Here is a 17,581-nt window from a genome sequence, read left to right as displayed (position 1 = left end):
ACAACGACGACGGGTTGCCGTTTTGGGGGTGTTTCGGGAAATCCGTGCGGAACGAGCAATCACGCGCTCCCACCAGACGTTCCAATAGCCTGACGGCCTTGCGAGAGCGCGGCAGCTCGATCGTGGTACAGGGATTCGACTCGACTTCTTTCGAGTCAAGTTGAGACGAATCAATCGGTCCCTCGCTAACGCGACCCAATGGCCTCGCGTTACTATCCGCGCTCACTTGACGTGCGAGAGGATTAAAGTCACAAGTTCTTCAGGATGAAAGAACACTGGGATGGGTTGTTCTCTGTTTTCTAAGCTTCGGAGGACTTACTCTTTTATGGATCGTTGGTAGATAACCAGACCGTATCGAATAGGGAGAGAATTTCTTGAAAGGAAAGCTTGCGATCGATCTTCCTACCGAGGTCACCGGTCTCTCGGAGCAATTGGTTGATTCTGCCTGAACGTTCGCGTTGTTGCACAGGGTCAGTTACCTTTTAGAGTTAGCACTTTGCACCTTGGGCTGATATCGCTGGTTTGCATGCACCAGATTACTCGAATCGCGTGACTCTTTTCTTTTTAATAGTAGAACGAGCGGGATCGATTAGTCGGTCAACGTGGCAATTAAAAGAAAATGGCGAATAAAGTATTCGAATGAATTTTGATGGTCGTTTAGATTTCGATACGTTTATCACGAAGGATGAGCCCCAACTGACCGGTTACTGGAGGATATATACGTATTGATTTGCCGAGGTTCCCCTTTTCCCCGGCGACCCCTACTCGTTCCCACGGGCTCAGCCGGAAGACGCTTGCGCGAACTCCGGTGGCTAAGTCGGTCGACTGAAAACGGGTATGTATATCTGACACCGATGAACTGTCGTTGGATTGTGCATTACAAGCGACAATAGTCAGAGAGGAATAACACGAAAGAGTCGAAATAAAAGCGCACAAGTTTTGATGGCTTAAACGAACGAACTATATGACGCTTTGATGCACCAGGGGAGTATCTGCCAGATATAGATGCACTTCGTCCTATGAAACGAATCTACTTTCACAATGCTTGCTCTTTGATTTTTCGATGTCCTGAAAAATCAATGTCCATATTCATTCGAGTATCTCGATGATTTAAGTTTCTTTGCAGCTGAAAAAACTGATAGCAGCCGAATACAAAAATATTCTTCCCATAAAAATTTTCTAACGCTTTAATTCTATTTTAATCGTGTCTGGTTACGTATTTCGCAGTAGCGATATAACGTTGTATTGATTAGGAATATACTCGATAAGTGTCCGACCGGGAACGAAGTGAATCTACTTGTGTCCGACCGTAATGGCTTTTACTACTGGTAACGGAGCAGGTGATTGTTACCAACAGCAAGAGATGGAAGCACTAGACTTTATTTCGATAATTTGTCCGATATCGAAGAAACGTAAGCTATAGACTGAACCGATCGAACTCGTACGTATTCCGAACAACAATGAATTCGGGACGGATCTTAAATCGCGAGAACGAAATCGCGCATTTATGCCAATTTGGTTTCATCCTCGTTAAAGAAGACGACTTTAACAGAAATAAAACTGCATTGGGATATAATATTATTATAGAAATATTCGTATTGTTATAGCTAAACGGAAGTTTCTTTGACCTTTTCTCGATCAAATGCCTACATGCGAGCTACTGGTAAATAAGTATCGATATTTCTGTCGTATTCGTATGACAAAGGTTATTCGAAATGCGTGGAATTATCCCAAGAAAAATTCGGTCGTTGCGTTGCGAAGGAGCGGGTCACCGTTCTTGAATAATGGAAAGGAACTTCTCGTTTGAGATCATTCCGATAGCAAGGTGCCGGGATCCCGACTCACTCCTCTCGTAAATAATCTATGGAGGGAACTGTAATACTGTCGAGAACAGCATCGGTATAAGTTTTTCTATTTATCGAGTTTCGCGAACATGTACAACCACCGATTCCGTATCTTCCTCTTTGTCAGCGAGACGCATTCGTGCGTGGCTGTTTGCATTTTTCGCGCTGCCGACGACATCCTCCGAGAAGAATATCGTCTATAGTCTCATATTGAAAACAGTCTTGCGATTCGTTACCGATCCAACAATCTCATTACAGAGGAAACTGGGATCGAACGCTGAACAGATTCAATTTGTATAGCAAGCCAATGAGATGTATGGAAAATAAGGAACGAACAAGTAAAGTCTTGGAATCCAATTGCCGTCACGTTTCAGTGATCGCGTACGTACGATTCTCTCTACGTGTGCTCGTAAGCGGATTAAAATTGAACGAAAGTCGAAAGGCTCCCTTAATGAAGCTTTAACAGAAACCGCTCGAGGGTATGAGGCTCTGATTGGATATTACGTGAAATATGGATTATCAATCTTAGCCGCTTCCTACAACGAAGAAACATACGTTCGATCGATTCAGGATGTCAGATTAACGTTTTAAGAGTCGTAACCCGATCTAATTTATATGTATAGCATGTAAATTTAATTTCATCTAACACCGTACATTTAACACGCGGTCAGATTCGATAATCGACCAACAATGACGTTGTAGTTTCATATTTGCATCATATTGTCGTAACCATAACGCCTATTGTTTACGGGCGGACTAACAAATCGGTTTAACGAGCACAAACAGGGTAGTTAGGAGAACAAAGGCGATTTAGGCGCGAATACTTGAACGCGTACCGTCTATTCTCAATCATTAATCTTCCTTAGGCTATATCCCTCGTGCGTGTATCTGAATGAATAGATTCGATCGGATTCCAGAGTCAAGGAAAGCAGAGAATCCTGTGTTGCGTTTATTCTTAGTGACGCGCGTCGAGGACGAATCGAAGATTGGAAAACTCGAGCACAATGGAAATCGAGAAGATACGCGAGAAGCAAATGGAAAGGGGATGGAAAATAAAAGGGTGGAAAAGAAACTAGGTTTGTTAAGTAGATTTAAGAATCGCGTCGCTGTTGCACAGAGGTGAGTGAGACGCTTTAAGCTTGAATAGAACTCGGAACTGTGGTGAAGACAAGGGCCATTATGTCGGCACGTAAAGCGACGTCAGCCAAAGCTCGAGTGTCCGTTCTTTCTTGTAACTCCAGGTAGCTTTCATTCTCTTTCCTTTTCTTTTATGACATCGGGCTAACCATACGGTAGGACTGTCATCCAGTCGTGCCCTTCGTTCTGTTCTTCACCTATTTTCCTTTTTTTCTTTTTCAGACGCGTCGGTCTTAACGTTTGGTAGGTCATCGGATCGTTTGTCTCGGAGAACTCAGCAACTCCGCAAACTTTCCTCGAGACTTTGAAATCTATCCTCCCCTTAAAGAACGTAAATTTTCCGTAATTAAATTTGTCAGCCATAATTGTTCGTAACTTAGTAGAAGAAGCCAATGTTTTCCACTCTCTCAATTTTTCGTTCAATCGCCGGCAAGTTGGTTAAATGTAAGGCTCTCGGAACTATAATAAATTGTTCGAGTCATTCCTTAAAATAAAGTAAGGTCTAATTAAATCCACCAAACTCACTTACGGTACAACTTGTCTCAATTTTCTTCTCCCGTCAAACTTTTTTTTTCTTGCTCATGGAGTTCGCTGACGAAATGCGAAGATCGATCGAATCCATTAAAAACTTTCTAATGTGACTTGTGTAAGCGATGGATAGCAGTTTGAAATCTTGCAGAACTTAATATGAAAACAAAGTTGTGAAAAGGCACGTATCTGTAATCAGATCGACAAATTAGCGAATATGGATCATAGATCACTCTGTTGTGGCATTAAATTTCTGCTTTAGTTTTCCTTCCCTTAATCACATTTCTTCTCTCGTGATCCCGGCAGTGTATGATTAAACTTAAAATTTCTATCGATATCTATCGGTGCAGATTAACTCGCAAATGGAATAAATTAAAGCGATCGTTCAATTTCTGAATCTGTATTGTCCGAAGAGTTGAACGAAAAAGAGAACAAAACAAATACATTTTCCGAGGATGGTCTTCGTTATCAGAGATCCTTAGGTTGCTTCAGAGGAAGTATTCTTGTCAAGTTCAATACTGTTTTGGTGTTAGGCGTAAGCAAACCATGTACGTCACTATCTGCCGCTATCTACATCTAGCAGGCTCTATATTCACGCTATGTTTGATAGGCAATAAATTTACACCCCCGTCCCCGATTAAATCGGAGCAAAGAACGCGATCAACAAGTATAATATTCGCAAGTACGTGACCACGCGAAAGATTGCTTTCGGAATAGATGAAACGTTCAAAAATTGATCGGCCAGTTTCGATACTTTTCTATTGTACATTGTATACGTTTCAGCATCCTCTTGTCGTATCACATTTTTTCATACGATTGAATCAATTACGTGCGAATGCAACCGATAAAGCTGCCCAAGTACTAGACGTAGTAAGAATTTTTACTCGGAATACACGACGCAATTTCAAGTTTCTCGCGTTGGGAATTGCCTGTTTCTACTAGTTCTGATCATACTAGTTGTTTCAAAAGTTCATGTGAATCGATAATACCGAGAAGATCTGAAAGGTCAGCCTGTTACGAAGCAGAAGGACATAATTTAGAACCAGATAGCAGCATGGAATAATCAAGAACAATTTCATCCCGCCAGAAAGATGGCTTCTATTCGCAATAAATATAGACGGGGTTTTCATGGAAAATGTAGGTACTGATACGTAAAGTCTGAAACCAAAGTAAAACAAGAAGTGTTTCACGCGAAACCATCGTGTTTACATAGCAGGTGGGCCAATCGAGTGAATTATTCGTAAATTTCACTGACTAGTGCCTTGGTTATCCGTTCTACTTTGAGAAATTCCATAAAAGGTGCGCTACGGAAATATCTGTTCCAAAACCGAAATGCGTCGTAAAATAATTAAAACGAACTCCACCTAAATCGATGGTTACGAGCAATGATTATTCATATCAGATTTCAAAGACTCCGATCACACGCTACGATTTTTTAACTCGGTTGTGGGTCGCTTCTATCTTCAAACATAAAGAGAATCAAACGTGTCTCGAGAAATTGGAAAATGGGATCGGCTTTGATCTGTCGCTGTACTACCTTAAAAGAATTCATCTTCTCGTTGATTTGATTTCCACAACTGTTGGAACGATGCGCGCGGTAAAGAAAAGATACTTGAAATTATCATATGAATCTGAAACTACATTTTCTAATGAAATATTAATTGCGAAGTTCATTCAATGTCAATGTATCTTTAATCAAATAACGCTTAATAAGAAAATATCCGTTCGAAATTACTGGAACGAAAGAATATTAGGAAACGAACGAGTATTTCCTTTTTCAAAACAGCACAAAAGTACATTGGACAGCGAATGAGGATGATGAATGTGTGCCATTTAGGCTTGATTGCGCACCGAAAAAACTGAGTTTTCCGGAAACAAAAAATAGCAGGTAATCCATAAATGTACAATGTATTGTGGCCTCCTCGTTATAGCGAAGTTGGCACGAAGTCATGCACGGAGAGGATCGTTGCAGCGTTGTAGGAATATTTATACGTACATATACACTAGATTTGTATACGCTAAAATTTTTTGTCGTATCTTCCCACTACCCATTACGAAACACACTCAGCACTTAAAGATGGCGAAATTTCGTGCACGTTGTAGGTCGCACGTATGTATCATTGATTTTATGTACCTTTTATGGATAAGTGGTACAAAGAGTTTCTGAAAAGCTGAACACATACAAAGAGCACTTTCATCTTGGTCGATTCTCGATCACTCGTGTCTGCATTTCGAAGCGCAACCTTGGAGGGTCTCTTTCCGGAATGTTGCTTCAGCGCGATCGTCGTCGCAAATGAGTCCAACGAGAATTTCCTCGTCGGGCAAACGAGATTTACGCTAGAAAGGGACTTAATTGAAAGCAGAGTATTCCCTCTTCGTAACAACATTTTGTCGCCATGATTTATTTTTTTTTTTTTTACCAGACAAAAACAATATTCAATCTCGTAAGCTGCTGTTGACATTCCGCAGTGGAACAAGTATAATTTTCCTTAGCTGCTTTCATTAAGATTACTCGTTCCTTCCGCTTTACTTCTATCCGGAAGTTCTGAGTAATTCTACACAAAAATAAAATAATGGAGATAAAAGAAAAGTCGAGGTGAAAAGGTGATGGAATGGAACACGACCGAATCGAAATCGAAGAAAGTTGACACTGGATCGATGCTGCTTCGCATGTGCTTTCCCTTCATAGCTACATATGTCGAATGTCCGAAAGGTCAGTGCGACACGGTTTGCAATACTGTAGCTTACACCTACAAACTGTTCAGAAATCACTTTGGAACTTGTAAGTAATTCGATTCAGCATTTCCGCAACAGCTCTCTCTAGTCGTTCCTAGTTCCTGTTACTATCGATTTTCTATTATCTATTCACAATCCAAATATTTGTCTTCTTTATCTACGTATCAAATATTCTATCTGTGTACAATAATACTCTACCTATGCATGAAATTTCAACGAGGGGCGGAAAACATGAACTTTATTAATTACAACGACGCTTACAACGCTTCCAATTAATTATATGTTTTAAGAAGGAAAATTTATTAATACCGTCTTTACATTAATTGATGCTTCATTTTCGGAGGAGGAAGGATCGTATTTTATTCTTTCCCTCTCATTATACTCTCCCCCATTTTTTTACTGATCGATTCTGTCGAGTTTCGTTAAATAGCATCGCATTGAAATGACAGTTCGCAGCATCTAACAAAGTGTGTGAAACAAATGACGGGAAATTGCGATTCTGTTACTTTGGAATAAATGTAAGAAATATCTTAAAATTCAACGGATAAGCTGATCTGTATCCCAGAGAGTTGCCATGGCAGACAAAACCAACAGCTGAGTTTTCATCACAACGCTGCTCGCAACAAGACGAATAAACATTGTGTGACTAGACTGACTCTGTCATGGGATCATAGCAAGGACAGCCGACATCGTCTAATAAAGCGTACTGACTTTCCTGCAACGGAGCTCGCCATCGTAGAATTTTTATCAGTAGATAAATTCAATTGTGTCAGCGTCATTGGAAATTTGAAATGTAGAACTATATAACCAAGAGAAATATTTTAGTATTCTGACCAGCATTATAACAAGGCAAAATAGAAAAATTTATTGTATTTCTCACTATGCAACGAAAATGCTAGATTCGCGTCACGTATTAGGAAAATGTGCAAAACATATTGGATATAAGGACTCGCGCCGATCTTGGGCCCGATGCGCACGTATGGCTTTTGTCGTTGTTGTCTCGCTACGATCGTATATCCTTCCTTTTCTCCCAGTTAAAAACAACGAAAACAAACATATGATCGCAGTGAGATCACACCGACAACAATCATACGTCTGTACTGGGCTTAAAGGGATTTAACCTCGTAGGTACGATACGCCACTATAGTGGCTTTCGCGGATGTCGTCTTACATTACGATGCGCCATTATAGTGGCTCACTCTACTGACTCATTCGCTCACCGTTTCAACCAAATAATCTTTTTCATTTGTCTTGTTTGACACTTTTCTTGTCCTCGTAACGTTTTATAACAGTGTTAACAATATACAGGCAGGATATATAGTCTTTGTTTTTGTTATACCAGCGTCAAATATCAATTGTTGCTTTTCGTTAAAATAAATATACCATTATTACGTGCCCCTTTTAATATGCCGATCCGTATCTTTATAATTTTGTAAAATATTCAAGCTGAAAATGTCAAAATAAAAAACTTCAAAATAGAAAACGAAGAGCAATTTGAAAAACACTATCACGCTATGGGTGTGAAAATTGTGACGTGGCCCTGTGTGTCGTAGGGTGCTTTAAAACATATCACACTCAATTGTATTATTAATTATTAAAGTAAATTATTGAAGTTGAAATGTATGCATCATATCTTTGAGAGAAATTATAATTTAATTATCAAAAACTACATTCCAATGTGCTTGCGTAGAGAACAGCATTATCCGATACACATTGCAGTGCTGTATCGTTTACATGTAATTCGCGTCAAACTCTGTCCTACAGAGGAACAACCCCGCATAAAATTCAATCTTACCTAAGAGGTTAAAGGAAAAGAAGGAACGGGTTTCGTGCGATATCACTACTTCGCTCTGACTCTGAATAGAATCCATTTCGCCATAGATTTCACCAACATAGTTTGTCTGTGTTCGTCTCGTTCTGCTCTTCTAAGAAACTAACGAGCCATATCCGTGAAGTTGGCGGGGGCCGCTCTTTTATGTGGTTGGGCAAAGGAAGCTAAACGAATGTACGAATCACGCGGCAATGTTTCGTACGGACAGTACTCATTGTTAATCTCTTGGTAATTAAATAACAGCGAGAATCGAGCGTCTTTCTCATGGATAGATGATGTGCATAAAACGGTAAAACAAATTGCAGCAGCAAATTCTTCGCCGACACCGACTACAAAACCGCTCTCTCCGGTGGTCCAACATCCTGTCTTGTATTCGATTCATTCTCCGGTGAACCCAAAGCAATCGCTCCTCACAATCCACGAAAATAAAACGGACGAGTTCGTTCGATCAACTGCCTATAACATGGAACAAGACCTTGAAAGATCAACTCTTGGTGAAGTAGCCCCCTTATAATAGAATAACTTGATCGGAACCGATTTGCATAAAATTTCACGAGGGTTCTTGCTCGTACGTGCCGCTATCGGTGAAACTCCATATAATTTATTAAAATCCATGTTTTGCCACCATATTCTTTAAGATTTCGCGTAATCAAGCCTTTTGAGATACGATGGAATTAAATCTGTGACAAGAATTAGTACATTATGGTCTCCTTCCGAAATAAGCTTTAATTTGTCAATCGGGAGATAGATTAAAAATCTCGCATTTATAGAATGATAATCCAAACGTGGGAATGAAAATTTACCAAGACGTTGTACTCGATGATACTCATCTATAAGATGAAAAGTAAATTTCACACGTTCGAGACTATTTTTCTTTTCGAGCAAAACAGTACATCGAAGATGTTAGAAGAGCAACGTCACGTACTTGAGACGAAATTTCAAGTTGGCACTCGCGTAACGCGTAGTCATCGACAAAATTATTTTAAGTCGACCATAAAATAAATGACCAATTGAAACTGGTAAAGGTTGTTAGGGAGCATTGATAACTGGCTCCTAATATGGTTACATGCTTCGGTATGTCTGTCGCATATTTGCATGTTCGATTGCCAGAGAGACAACTGGAAATTATGTTCGCGCTTTCGAACAACGTAATTTATTTAAGCTACTTTCCCTCGAAGCAATCAATGCTCCCTCATTTGAATATGGATATACACTGATTTGCCTACTAAAAACATTATCGAATAGATATTTCGAAACTTCCTAGTTCGCGTTACTTTGCGCCTGGTAATTTGGCCGCATGGCTCGTTAACAAACACAACCATAGTTTTACGCTCGACTGAAATAATCGTAAGTTCGTTTAGACCAAACGGTGTTTCCAAAACGATAAATCGTCGGATGATTTGTTGATCAAATTGAACGTGAATGTAACTTTTCGCTATAAAGATCCCTGTATACATTGAAACGTGTTACCATGCATATATGCGGGTTACGTGAAACCTATATAAACCAGTTTCAGTTTACCTCCACATTACCGATTCTTCTCAGCGTTGGTGTGATGCGAACGTTGAAACGCGTGATTCAAAATCTTTGATTATTTTCCAACTCCAGTATTATTATCAATAACAGGAGGTATATTGACTACAAAAAATAAAAACTTAAAAACTATAAAGAAATGTGTACAGCAATGATTAATTAGGAAAATGAATGATGAAATGAGTAAATGAATCTAGTGATTGTAGAAATTAGTTGCGTTTTTAATATTCATTTGATGAAGTTCACCCGAGGATTGAAAAATAAAATATAATGATAAAAGTCTATTATAGATTATATTCGGTATCGATGTCGCTCTTTTACCCGTTGAAACCTGCGTTCTAGTCGGGCCTTGCTCACCGACTAAGACGGGATTCTGATTCCTGCACCTATACTAATGCATCGATCGTGCGTTGCTTCTGATGTCGATTTGCCGACACCGAAATACATACATTGTAACATGCATCATAAAACCTAAGTGTCGATATATGCATCGCAATATGTTTCAATGTCTACAAGGGCCTCAAAATTAAGAGGAAAAGCCTTTGAGGCGACTATACCGATCGAAGCATATAGTGACGTTGAAGTATTCTCGCACAAACTTCTTCCTGCAAGTCCGAGAGAAGTTTGAAAACGTCGGCGAAAAATAAGTTAGAGACGAAGGATTTCACTTTGCGAAGAATGTTTCGAATCCCTGGTGTTCCTTTGCAACTAATACTGCTGCTGCTGCGGTAACCATTGCTTTTCATAAATTACATTTCTCAAGGAAAATATATAGAATGGTCTTTGAACGAAAGGAAACAATAAGGATTCATTGAGACGGCTGAATCGCAAAGTGAAATTCGAAAGAAATCAACGAGTAAATAGTCGTTTGATGAACGAAGTATATCTCTCCATTCGAGGGAAAATGCAAGAGAAACGAGCGTCTGCGCATTACCAGGACAGGCTGTCACGAGAACTCCTGTAGGAGACGAGGCTCGCAGAATTCCACGGAGCCAACAGTGCGCGAACCGCCAGCACGCGACGCGGTTGCTCCGACGCGACACCTTCTGCGCTCATCGTCGCTACGGATTGCCTACGGTTAGGTTTTAATACGCTTCTGCACGCCATTCTGTCCTGTATCTTTCGCATTCATTCCACTTTCACTTTTCTTCCACCAAATTTCAAGAAGACATCTGATACGGCTATTTTCGAAAAACAGCGCAGACAAAAGCAAGAGACAGAAGATACGAATGACTTGTGTTACGCTTGCAACTGGTTGTCCGTACGCCCTCGTATCTCTCCAACCCATTGTTTCTTTTTTATAATAGAGAGTTCGTCGTCGTTTGCAGCTTCATCGTACAAACGTAATAGATCATAAGTAAATAACACAAAGACCGAATGCTCGGATATATCCCGGAGCAAGCGAGTAACCAGATTATACGGCGCTCGTTACCCGTGAACAAAATGTCATCGTGAACTATCGTTGGTTCACAGTGCAACGCGAGAACGCACAGTGAATAAACGCGCAAAACGTATTTACAAAGTACACTTCTGCGATGAAAGAAAAAACTCGATGACAGAAGCAAACGGGGTGAAAAAAAGAGACTGATGGAGATATCTTTCTAATGGGAACTTGTTTGATGGTTCGGGAGAAGTGCAGGTATTTTCGAAGGATAAAGGATACAAAACAATGTCGATGAAAGAATCAATTTACGGGTCACGGTTCGAGTAAAGACTTGGTGAAAAGGAAGCAAACGGCGACAACTGCTTGTACAAAAACTGTATAACAATTATTAGTTATTGCAAGTATTATCTTAAAAGTGACACGTTTATCGAAGAAAATTCAAACAGATTGGTTCGAGTGTTATAAAGTTCAAAAGAAAGGAAAGAAACGCCTACGCAAAGATATTCGAAGAAAATCGATGTGGACGATTTCTTCAAATTCATTTCCAAGAAAAATGCGACGTTTGAAGCAATATTACGTGATTTTACGGTAATTCGTACTTCTTGATCCCTTTTATCTGACATAAATATCGTAAAAGCCTCTCGTCCCAACTTTCAGCGATTTTTTTTACGAGTATAGGAAACCCGTAGTTAATATCTCGATTACAGACTAAATTTTCACGATATTAAATTTGCCTAAAAAGGGAGAATACCGGTGTTATAAAAAAAATTGTTCCTGCTAAATATCAAAAGTACCAGACCATTTGTGAAAACTACGTTGAAAGTTCCCCCATTTACGGCATTGTTTCGCTTATCTGCTTAAGAAAATATTCTAACTTTACGGTTTACTGCTACGTACTTTTACGGAAAAAGTATTTATAAAGGTCAGAAAGGCTCTTTGATACTCCGTGCAATTTTAGAAACTTTACGCGGCCCCTAATCTCTGGTTTTACGCCACTTCCAAAATCTACATTATCTTCTTCGATAATGAAAAATAATTTGTTGTCGCTATTTCAACCAGACTCTAACGATGGTGGAACAATTGTGTAAAAGTGTACATGAAAGTTCCGTAAATAAGTAAACGAACCAAGCAGCAAACTCGCCCAAACGAAGCTTTTAAGGCCGCAACGAACCTCCGTGTCTCCTCATTAATTCTAATAAATGCAATTGATTAAGTTGCATGTGACTCGCAAACATAGTGCTTTCCTCGTATCCGCTATGAACAAGTACATCAAAATTTTTAAGTACGGGTAACGACTGTTAACAAATTCGTTTGTTATTTCGGTCATTTAAATTTCACGATAACGTACATTATCGTCGAAACTTTCCTACTCCGTTGTGCAATTTCGCGTTTAAACGAAGGCGCACTTCGTCACTCTGTGACTCAGTTTCGCGATGGGTTGCGTTAACGAGTTTAAAAAATAATGAGACTTACTAAATTGAAATTCTTTAATGAAAGTGAAATTCCATGCTTTAATGCAGCTTTGTCACTCTGGATATACCTTCACATCGGGGCCACTTCATGAATCTGTAACCGAGAGATTAGAGAGCTGCTATACGATAATAATTTACACGCAATTATGTTTGTCGACTTTCCACAGCGTGGAAATTGTAGAAATGTCCACGCTTTGATGTTATAGATCATAATTTTCGTTTGCCGTTTTAGAAACAAGAGATTGCTACGGCATGAAAACTTTGGTCAAAATTAATGAACTTTTTTCTGCTTTAGCAGCAGAAAGTCTGCTTGCCTTTTTCTTCGGGATTCTCTTTCGTTTTTTCATTTCAAGTTTTCCTAACCTCATTATTCGAAATGTATGGTATCTCGCGTTTGGTATTTGCGAGAAGAATAGATACGTTTATCTCAGGATAATTTAACAATTAAGAGAAACCATTCTATGGAATACGCCGGTTTCTCGATTTTTCGTAATTCCCGTCCTCAAACAACGATTCATCATCAAATTACATTTTTAAATCATCGCTCCGCAGTTTCTACTGTACATAGATTATTTCTACGAATTTTTGTGCTTAGACGTCGCCAACGCGGTGACGATCCCGGAACATCCGCCGCAAACGAACAGATCTCGCGAAACTGCCGTAAACGTGTATCGAACATGAACGAGATGAACGTAGTATTGAATTCGAGAGTAGTAATCCCTGTTCCGATACCCCGAGGGAATGGCATATTCTGTTTCCAGATACGCAAAAGCAATCATATGGCTCGTACGATCCATCAAAAGCGTGCATCTTTTGCTACGAACTTATTTCTGCCACAAATCTTAAAGAAGGCAAGGAAGGTTGCATAACTGATTGACTTTTTAAAACATTTTTCTTTACCGCTTCGGTTCATCCTAGCAGGAATCCTCGCACCATTAGCAAAAGAACTGATCTCGTATTTGCGCCTTCAGTCATAAACAAATTACCTCACCCATCTAACGATTATTATAGCGCCTTCTTAATGTCGTAATATAGCTATTCAGGGAGAAAGACTTTGGAGGCTGTATTCCATGCTGTAACGAACAATTTAATGGACAGCGAGTAATATATCGATAACAGTTGGAAACGTTACGCAACTCTCTCTACATGTACACGAATGTCATCTCTTTATTTGCTTCTCAGTTGCCCTCTACTTACCAATATAACGCTACCATTAGTCTACATTTACGTTTTCTTTCTTTCATCTGTTCTTCGCAAGGAAACAGACCAAGCATAAAGAAGCTCGAGTTCACGTGGTGTGGTCTGATGTGGTAGGTCAGGGGGTCGAAAGGCCCACCACCTCTGCTTCAGACTTCGGAATCTCCACTCTTCTGACAACTGACTGCCTATCGAAAGTGTCACAGGTTATGTTGGTTCCGTTCTTTGCTCGATTCGAGCAGCCCGAAATAAACTGAGGGTAGGCGGGATTATACGAAACCGACCTGTAGAAAATGCTGCCTTGCAGTCGATTCGATAAACCTGTCGATATTCGGGAAACACTACATATTTACTAGGCTCGATAGTTAGGCTAAGTCGCGAGATTCATTTACATTCTATTGTCGAGGATACGGATTTAACGCGACGAAGATACTTGAAAAAGACGCGATTAAACGAAAGCTCTAGTGAATTTTTAACGCTTTTTCTTTCAAAAAAGAAAAGAGTTAAAACATCGAATTTAGAAACGTTATTGTATAACCGCTCCATTTTCTCAACATTTCCGCGCACGTCAGGATGCGATTAGAGTTAGAAGATACTGATACTGATTTCGATGCTTACACGTGCCTATAATCTACCCTGTACAAACGTGATATGTACGTATATCTATGCATAGAAATTTGAAATTCAATTGACATTTTCATGTATAATAAAAAAAAAAAAGAAAACACTGAAAATAGCATGCAATAAAGCTGCATCAGTATCGCAGTTTAAAAAGTCACATTGGAGTGCGTAACAATGGCGGCCGTTACTCGCTATAGAAAGTCAATTACGTTAAAACTTCTAGAGGGAATCTTTGTTCGCTCGTAAGTACAGTTTTACGTAACGCGAAGGGAAGCGAATAAACTAAATCCCATTGTTTAATCGCTATCATCGTTTACGCGTACTTAGCTCATTCAAAGAAGGTCAGAAGCTTCTCTAACGCAACCATAAAAGGGTACTAGAGCTCATTAACATAGCCTGTGCAATTGTGTGTGTATACGTGTTCCCGTTTCTGCGACATTACGTTAAGCAGACTGGGCACACAGATTTTCTATCCGTGAAGCAGAAACAGCGTTTGGTACGATACTTCTCGATAAAAGTATATTTATTGTTGCTGAAGTTGACAGATGTTGGCAGTTTTGTGCGGCGAATAGATTTGCTGGAATTTATTAATCGTAATAAAGGAGAAACAATAGACAGAAATGGCGAACGATATCTCCCGTCCCTATAAATTCGATTAAGAGACAGAATAACCGCTACAACATTATTCCTCCCTTTTTGCAATGCTAATTGCCCCTTACCAAGTTCACACGATCGCACGATCGACCTGGACTGATATATACATACACGTGCACATATAATGTATGCGAAAAATCTTTGTTAACAGACAAACCGACTAAACTGGAAATTTTCTGCACGGTTTCACAGACGGTTTAAAGCGACATATACATATTTACGAGAATATTAATTATATTATTCCGCATTGAGAATAAAGTACGTGTATGTTAATTTTCAGATGAGGACAAGCCGACAAAGCGCCCTGAGTCGTCGAAACAGCGACGGCGACTGATTATGACGCGCGTCCATACGCGCCGCGATTTCTCTCGTCTCCTCCTGCCATTCTCATCCTCTGAGACCTTTCACCTTTCTTGCAACCTAATCCTTCTCCTTCTCGGTCTCGCCTCTGTTCGTAGCGTTCTGCCGTGCAATGAAAAAGCGAGGTCTCAAAGTCATGATCTTACATCGTTTCCTTACCTCGTCGACACCGCGGGTAGAAAGTATTCTCGAAGAGTTCCCGACGATCCTCGGGAGTTGATACAGCATGGCTTGAACGAGTACGAAATTTCCGACTCATCGGATGAACCCGACGGGACAGGAATTCACGTCGATCGAATCTCACGAAGACGAACGAGTGCATTAAAACGAGTTAACCACGTGACGAATAAGTTCGTCGCATCATTCGGTAAAGATAATCGTGCGTATTTGCGCGACGACTCGCGATTCGCTACGGTCACGGCTGATATTGTGAACGGTTACTACGGCGAGTCTCGCAGGCGACACCAGAAGCGGAAGTTTCGACGGGAAAATGATATACTACTAGCCAATATCGACGACCAAATCGGTGGTACGACTTTGATGAACGGTGTAAGTTATCGCGATGAAAAACATATTGAGCTGAGAATGAAAAGGAACTTTGACCGGAAGCATAAATTGGAGAGGAAAATGAGAATGAACCTTCTCGGTTTGGAAGAATCGTTTCACGATTGCGAAGAATACGGCGAGGAATTCACGGAGAACGACGGCTCGAGATCTACCAGAAGAAATAGGTCTGATAAAGACGCGGATAATTCCGAAGCGAAAAGAAACAATGGGACCGAGAATCCAGTTCATTCGATGAAAGTAAATGGCAATCTGTCACCGACTTCGAATGAGAGCAGCGAGGACCCTTTTACGGGTTTCGAGGGCTCGCAAAAATTTCCTATAAAAGTCACGTACAAGCCGCCTATAGCAGCTCAAGTCGAAAAGTTTGATAGAAGGCACTTTGGTCCGCCTAAAATGGATATTCCCGAAACCACAATCGCGTCATATCCGTCGACCATGCCACCGGATCTACCAAAAAGTCCCGGCAGAGACGTCCTTCACCGACATCGTAAAGTCGATGAGAATACAGAGGAGGAACGAAGACAGGAGGTGGCTATCGACGAGCATGAGAAAGCCGACGACATCACGGATGATCGCTGGCTGCCCGGCGCATCGTCTGGTCGACGATCCTCCAATATAGCCAGCGGAAAGTCTTTCCCAGAAGAAAAGCACGTCTCCCCGTTCTCAACGTCTTCTCCAATGTTGAAATCGCCTAGTGATAAGTATTCGATGAACGAGTCGCGTATCGACCAAGACACAGAAGAAATTGAAGAATCCAGTGTTACAGTGCCGAATGTGAAATCGTCCGAAAAGATAAACATAACTATCCTAGGTTTATTCGAGATGACACGAGGTTCTGAACCTAGACCGGAAGGAACTAGCGAGTTACAAGCAGCCAGATTAGCCGTTGAACGGGTCAACGAATTGAATGTCTTATCCAAGTTTCGTCTGCGTCTTATTCACAACGATACCAAGGTAAAAACAAAACATTTCTATTCTATCGGATATATTTTCCAAGAGTTCAACCAGCTACGCTTTATGTATTCACAGCCTTTGCTTTATGATGGAAAAATCGTGGGTAAAATATGGCGACAGCACGAAATACTTTACTTGCTAAGAAAGTTTCGTTATTTATATTCATCGCCGTTGATTCTCCAAAGAATACGCGCGTATCACGATTGTCGCGTGAAAAATGAATCGGTCATCGAAAAGACGACGCTTTCGACTATCTCGATGTAGCGTAACAATTTTTCTTTCAAAGAAATAATGTTATGTGCACACACGAACATGTGTTCCATGCTGTTGAATCTCAAAGCGCTCACGGTCCTAATAATTTCGCGCCTTTTACCGCGACAGAATGTTTTCAACAAACTTATCGATATGTTGAACGCTATGTGGATCAAAATTTCACTTCCAAATTAGATCCGCATTAATTTGCAAATTATGTATGTTTAAAATTTCGGTTCTAGTCTGTTTCTGCGGCCAGCCAGCGAAACTGTGGTTCGAGCAAAGGGAAATTCCATGACGTAACGAGAAGTCGTATTAAACTGAAGTTAAACCGCGAAATAGCAACCCTGGCTTTTATTATTTTTTAACCAGACTACGCGCAACAACTGTCAAACTGTTTTCCACAATACCAAGTTTTGTTTCCCCCGTTTATATCAACTGACATTTTCCGTAAGCGCTGCTACGCGTTCCCGATAACCGCCGTGTAACAGGGATCGTTGACGCTTCGTTG

At 40.4% G+C, this 17,581-nt stretch overlaps 1 protein-coding gene across 6 annotated transcripts in view; it reads left to right on the top strand.

The window, feature by feature from the left end:
• Positions 1-2,721: 2,721 nt before the first annotated feature.
• Positions 2,722-17,581, top strand: part of LOC100745364 (gamma-aminobutyric acid type B receptor subunit 1) — a 41,075-nt gene continuing 26,215 nt past the window's right edge. For 3 of the 6 annotated variants that reach the window (XM_033318891.1, XM_033318890.1, XM_033318895.1), the window contains exons 1-2: positions 2,722-2,920; positions 15,218-16,818. In XM_033318891.1, the coding sequence (XP_033174782.1) occupies positions 2,737-2,920; positions 15,218-16,818 (1,785 nt within the window). In that variant the 5' untranslated portion in view covers positions 2,722-2,736. Of the gene's footprint in view, positions 2,921-10,543; positions 11,582-11,605; positions 14,780-15,217; positions 16,819-17,581 lie in introns of those variants that run through there. The other 3 variants (XM_033318893.1, XM_003486643.4, XM_033318894.1) reach the window with 3 other exon arrangements.

The sequence above is a fragment of the Bombus impatiens genome, unplaced genomic scaffold (genome assembly GCF_000188095.3).
Source record: "Bombus impatiens unplaced genomic scaffold, BIMP_2.2 scf_0129, whole genome shotgun sequence".
Classification (NCBI taxonomy): Eukaryota; Metazoa; Arthropoda; class Insecta; order Hymenoptera; family Apidae; genus Bombus; species Bombus impatiens.
Note: the sequence above shows the minus strand (reverse complement) of the source record. Positions and strands in the feature narration are given on the sequence as shown.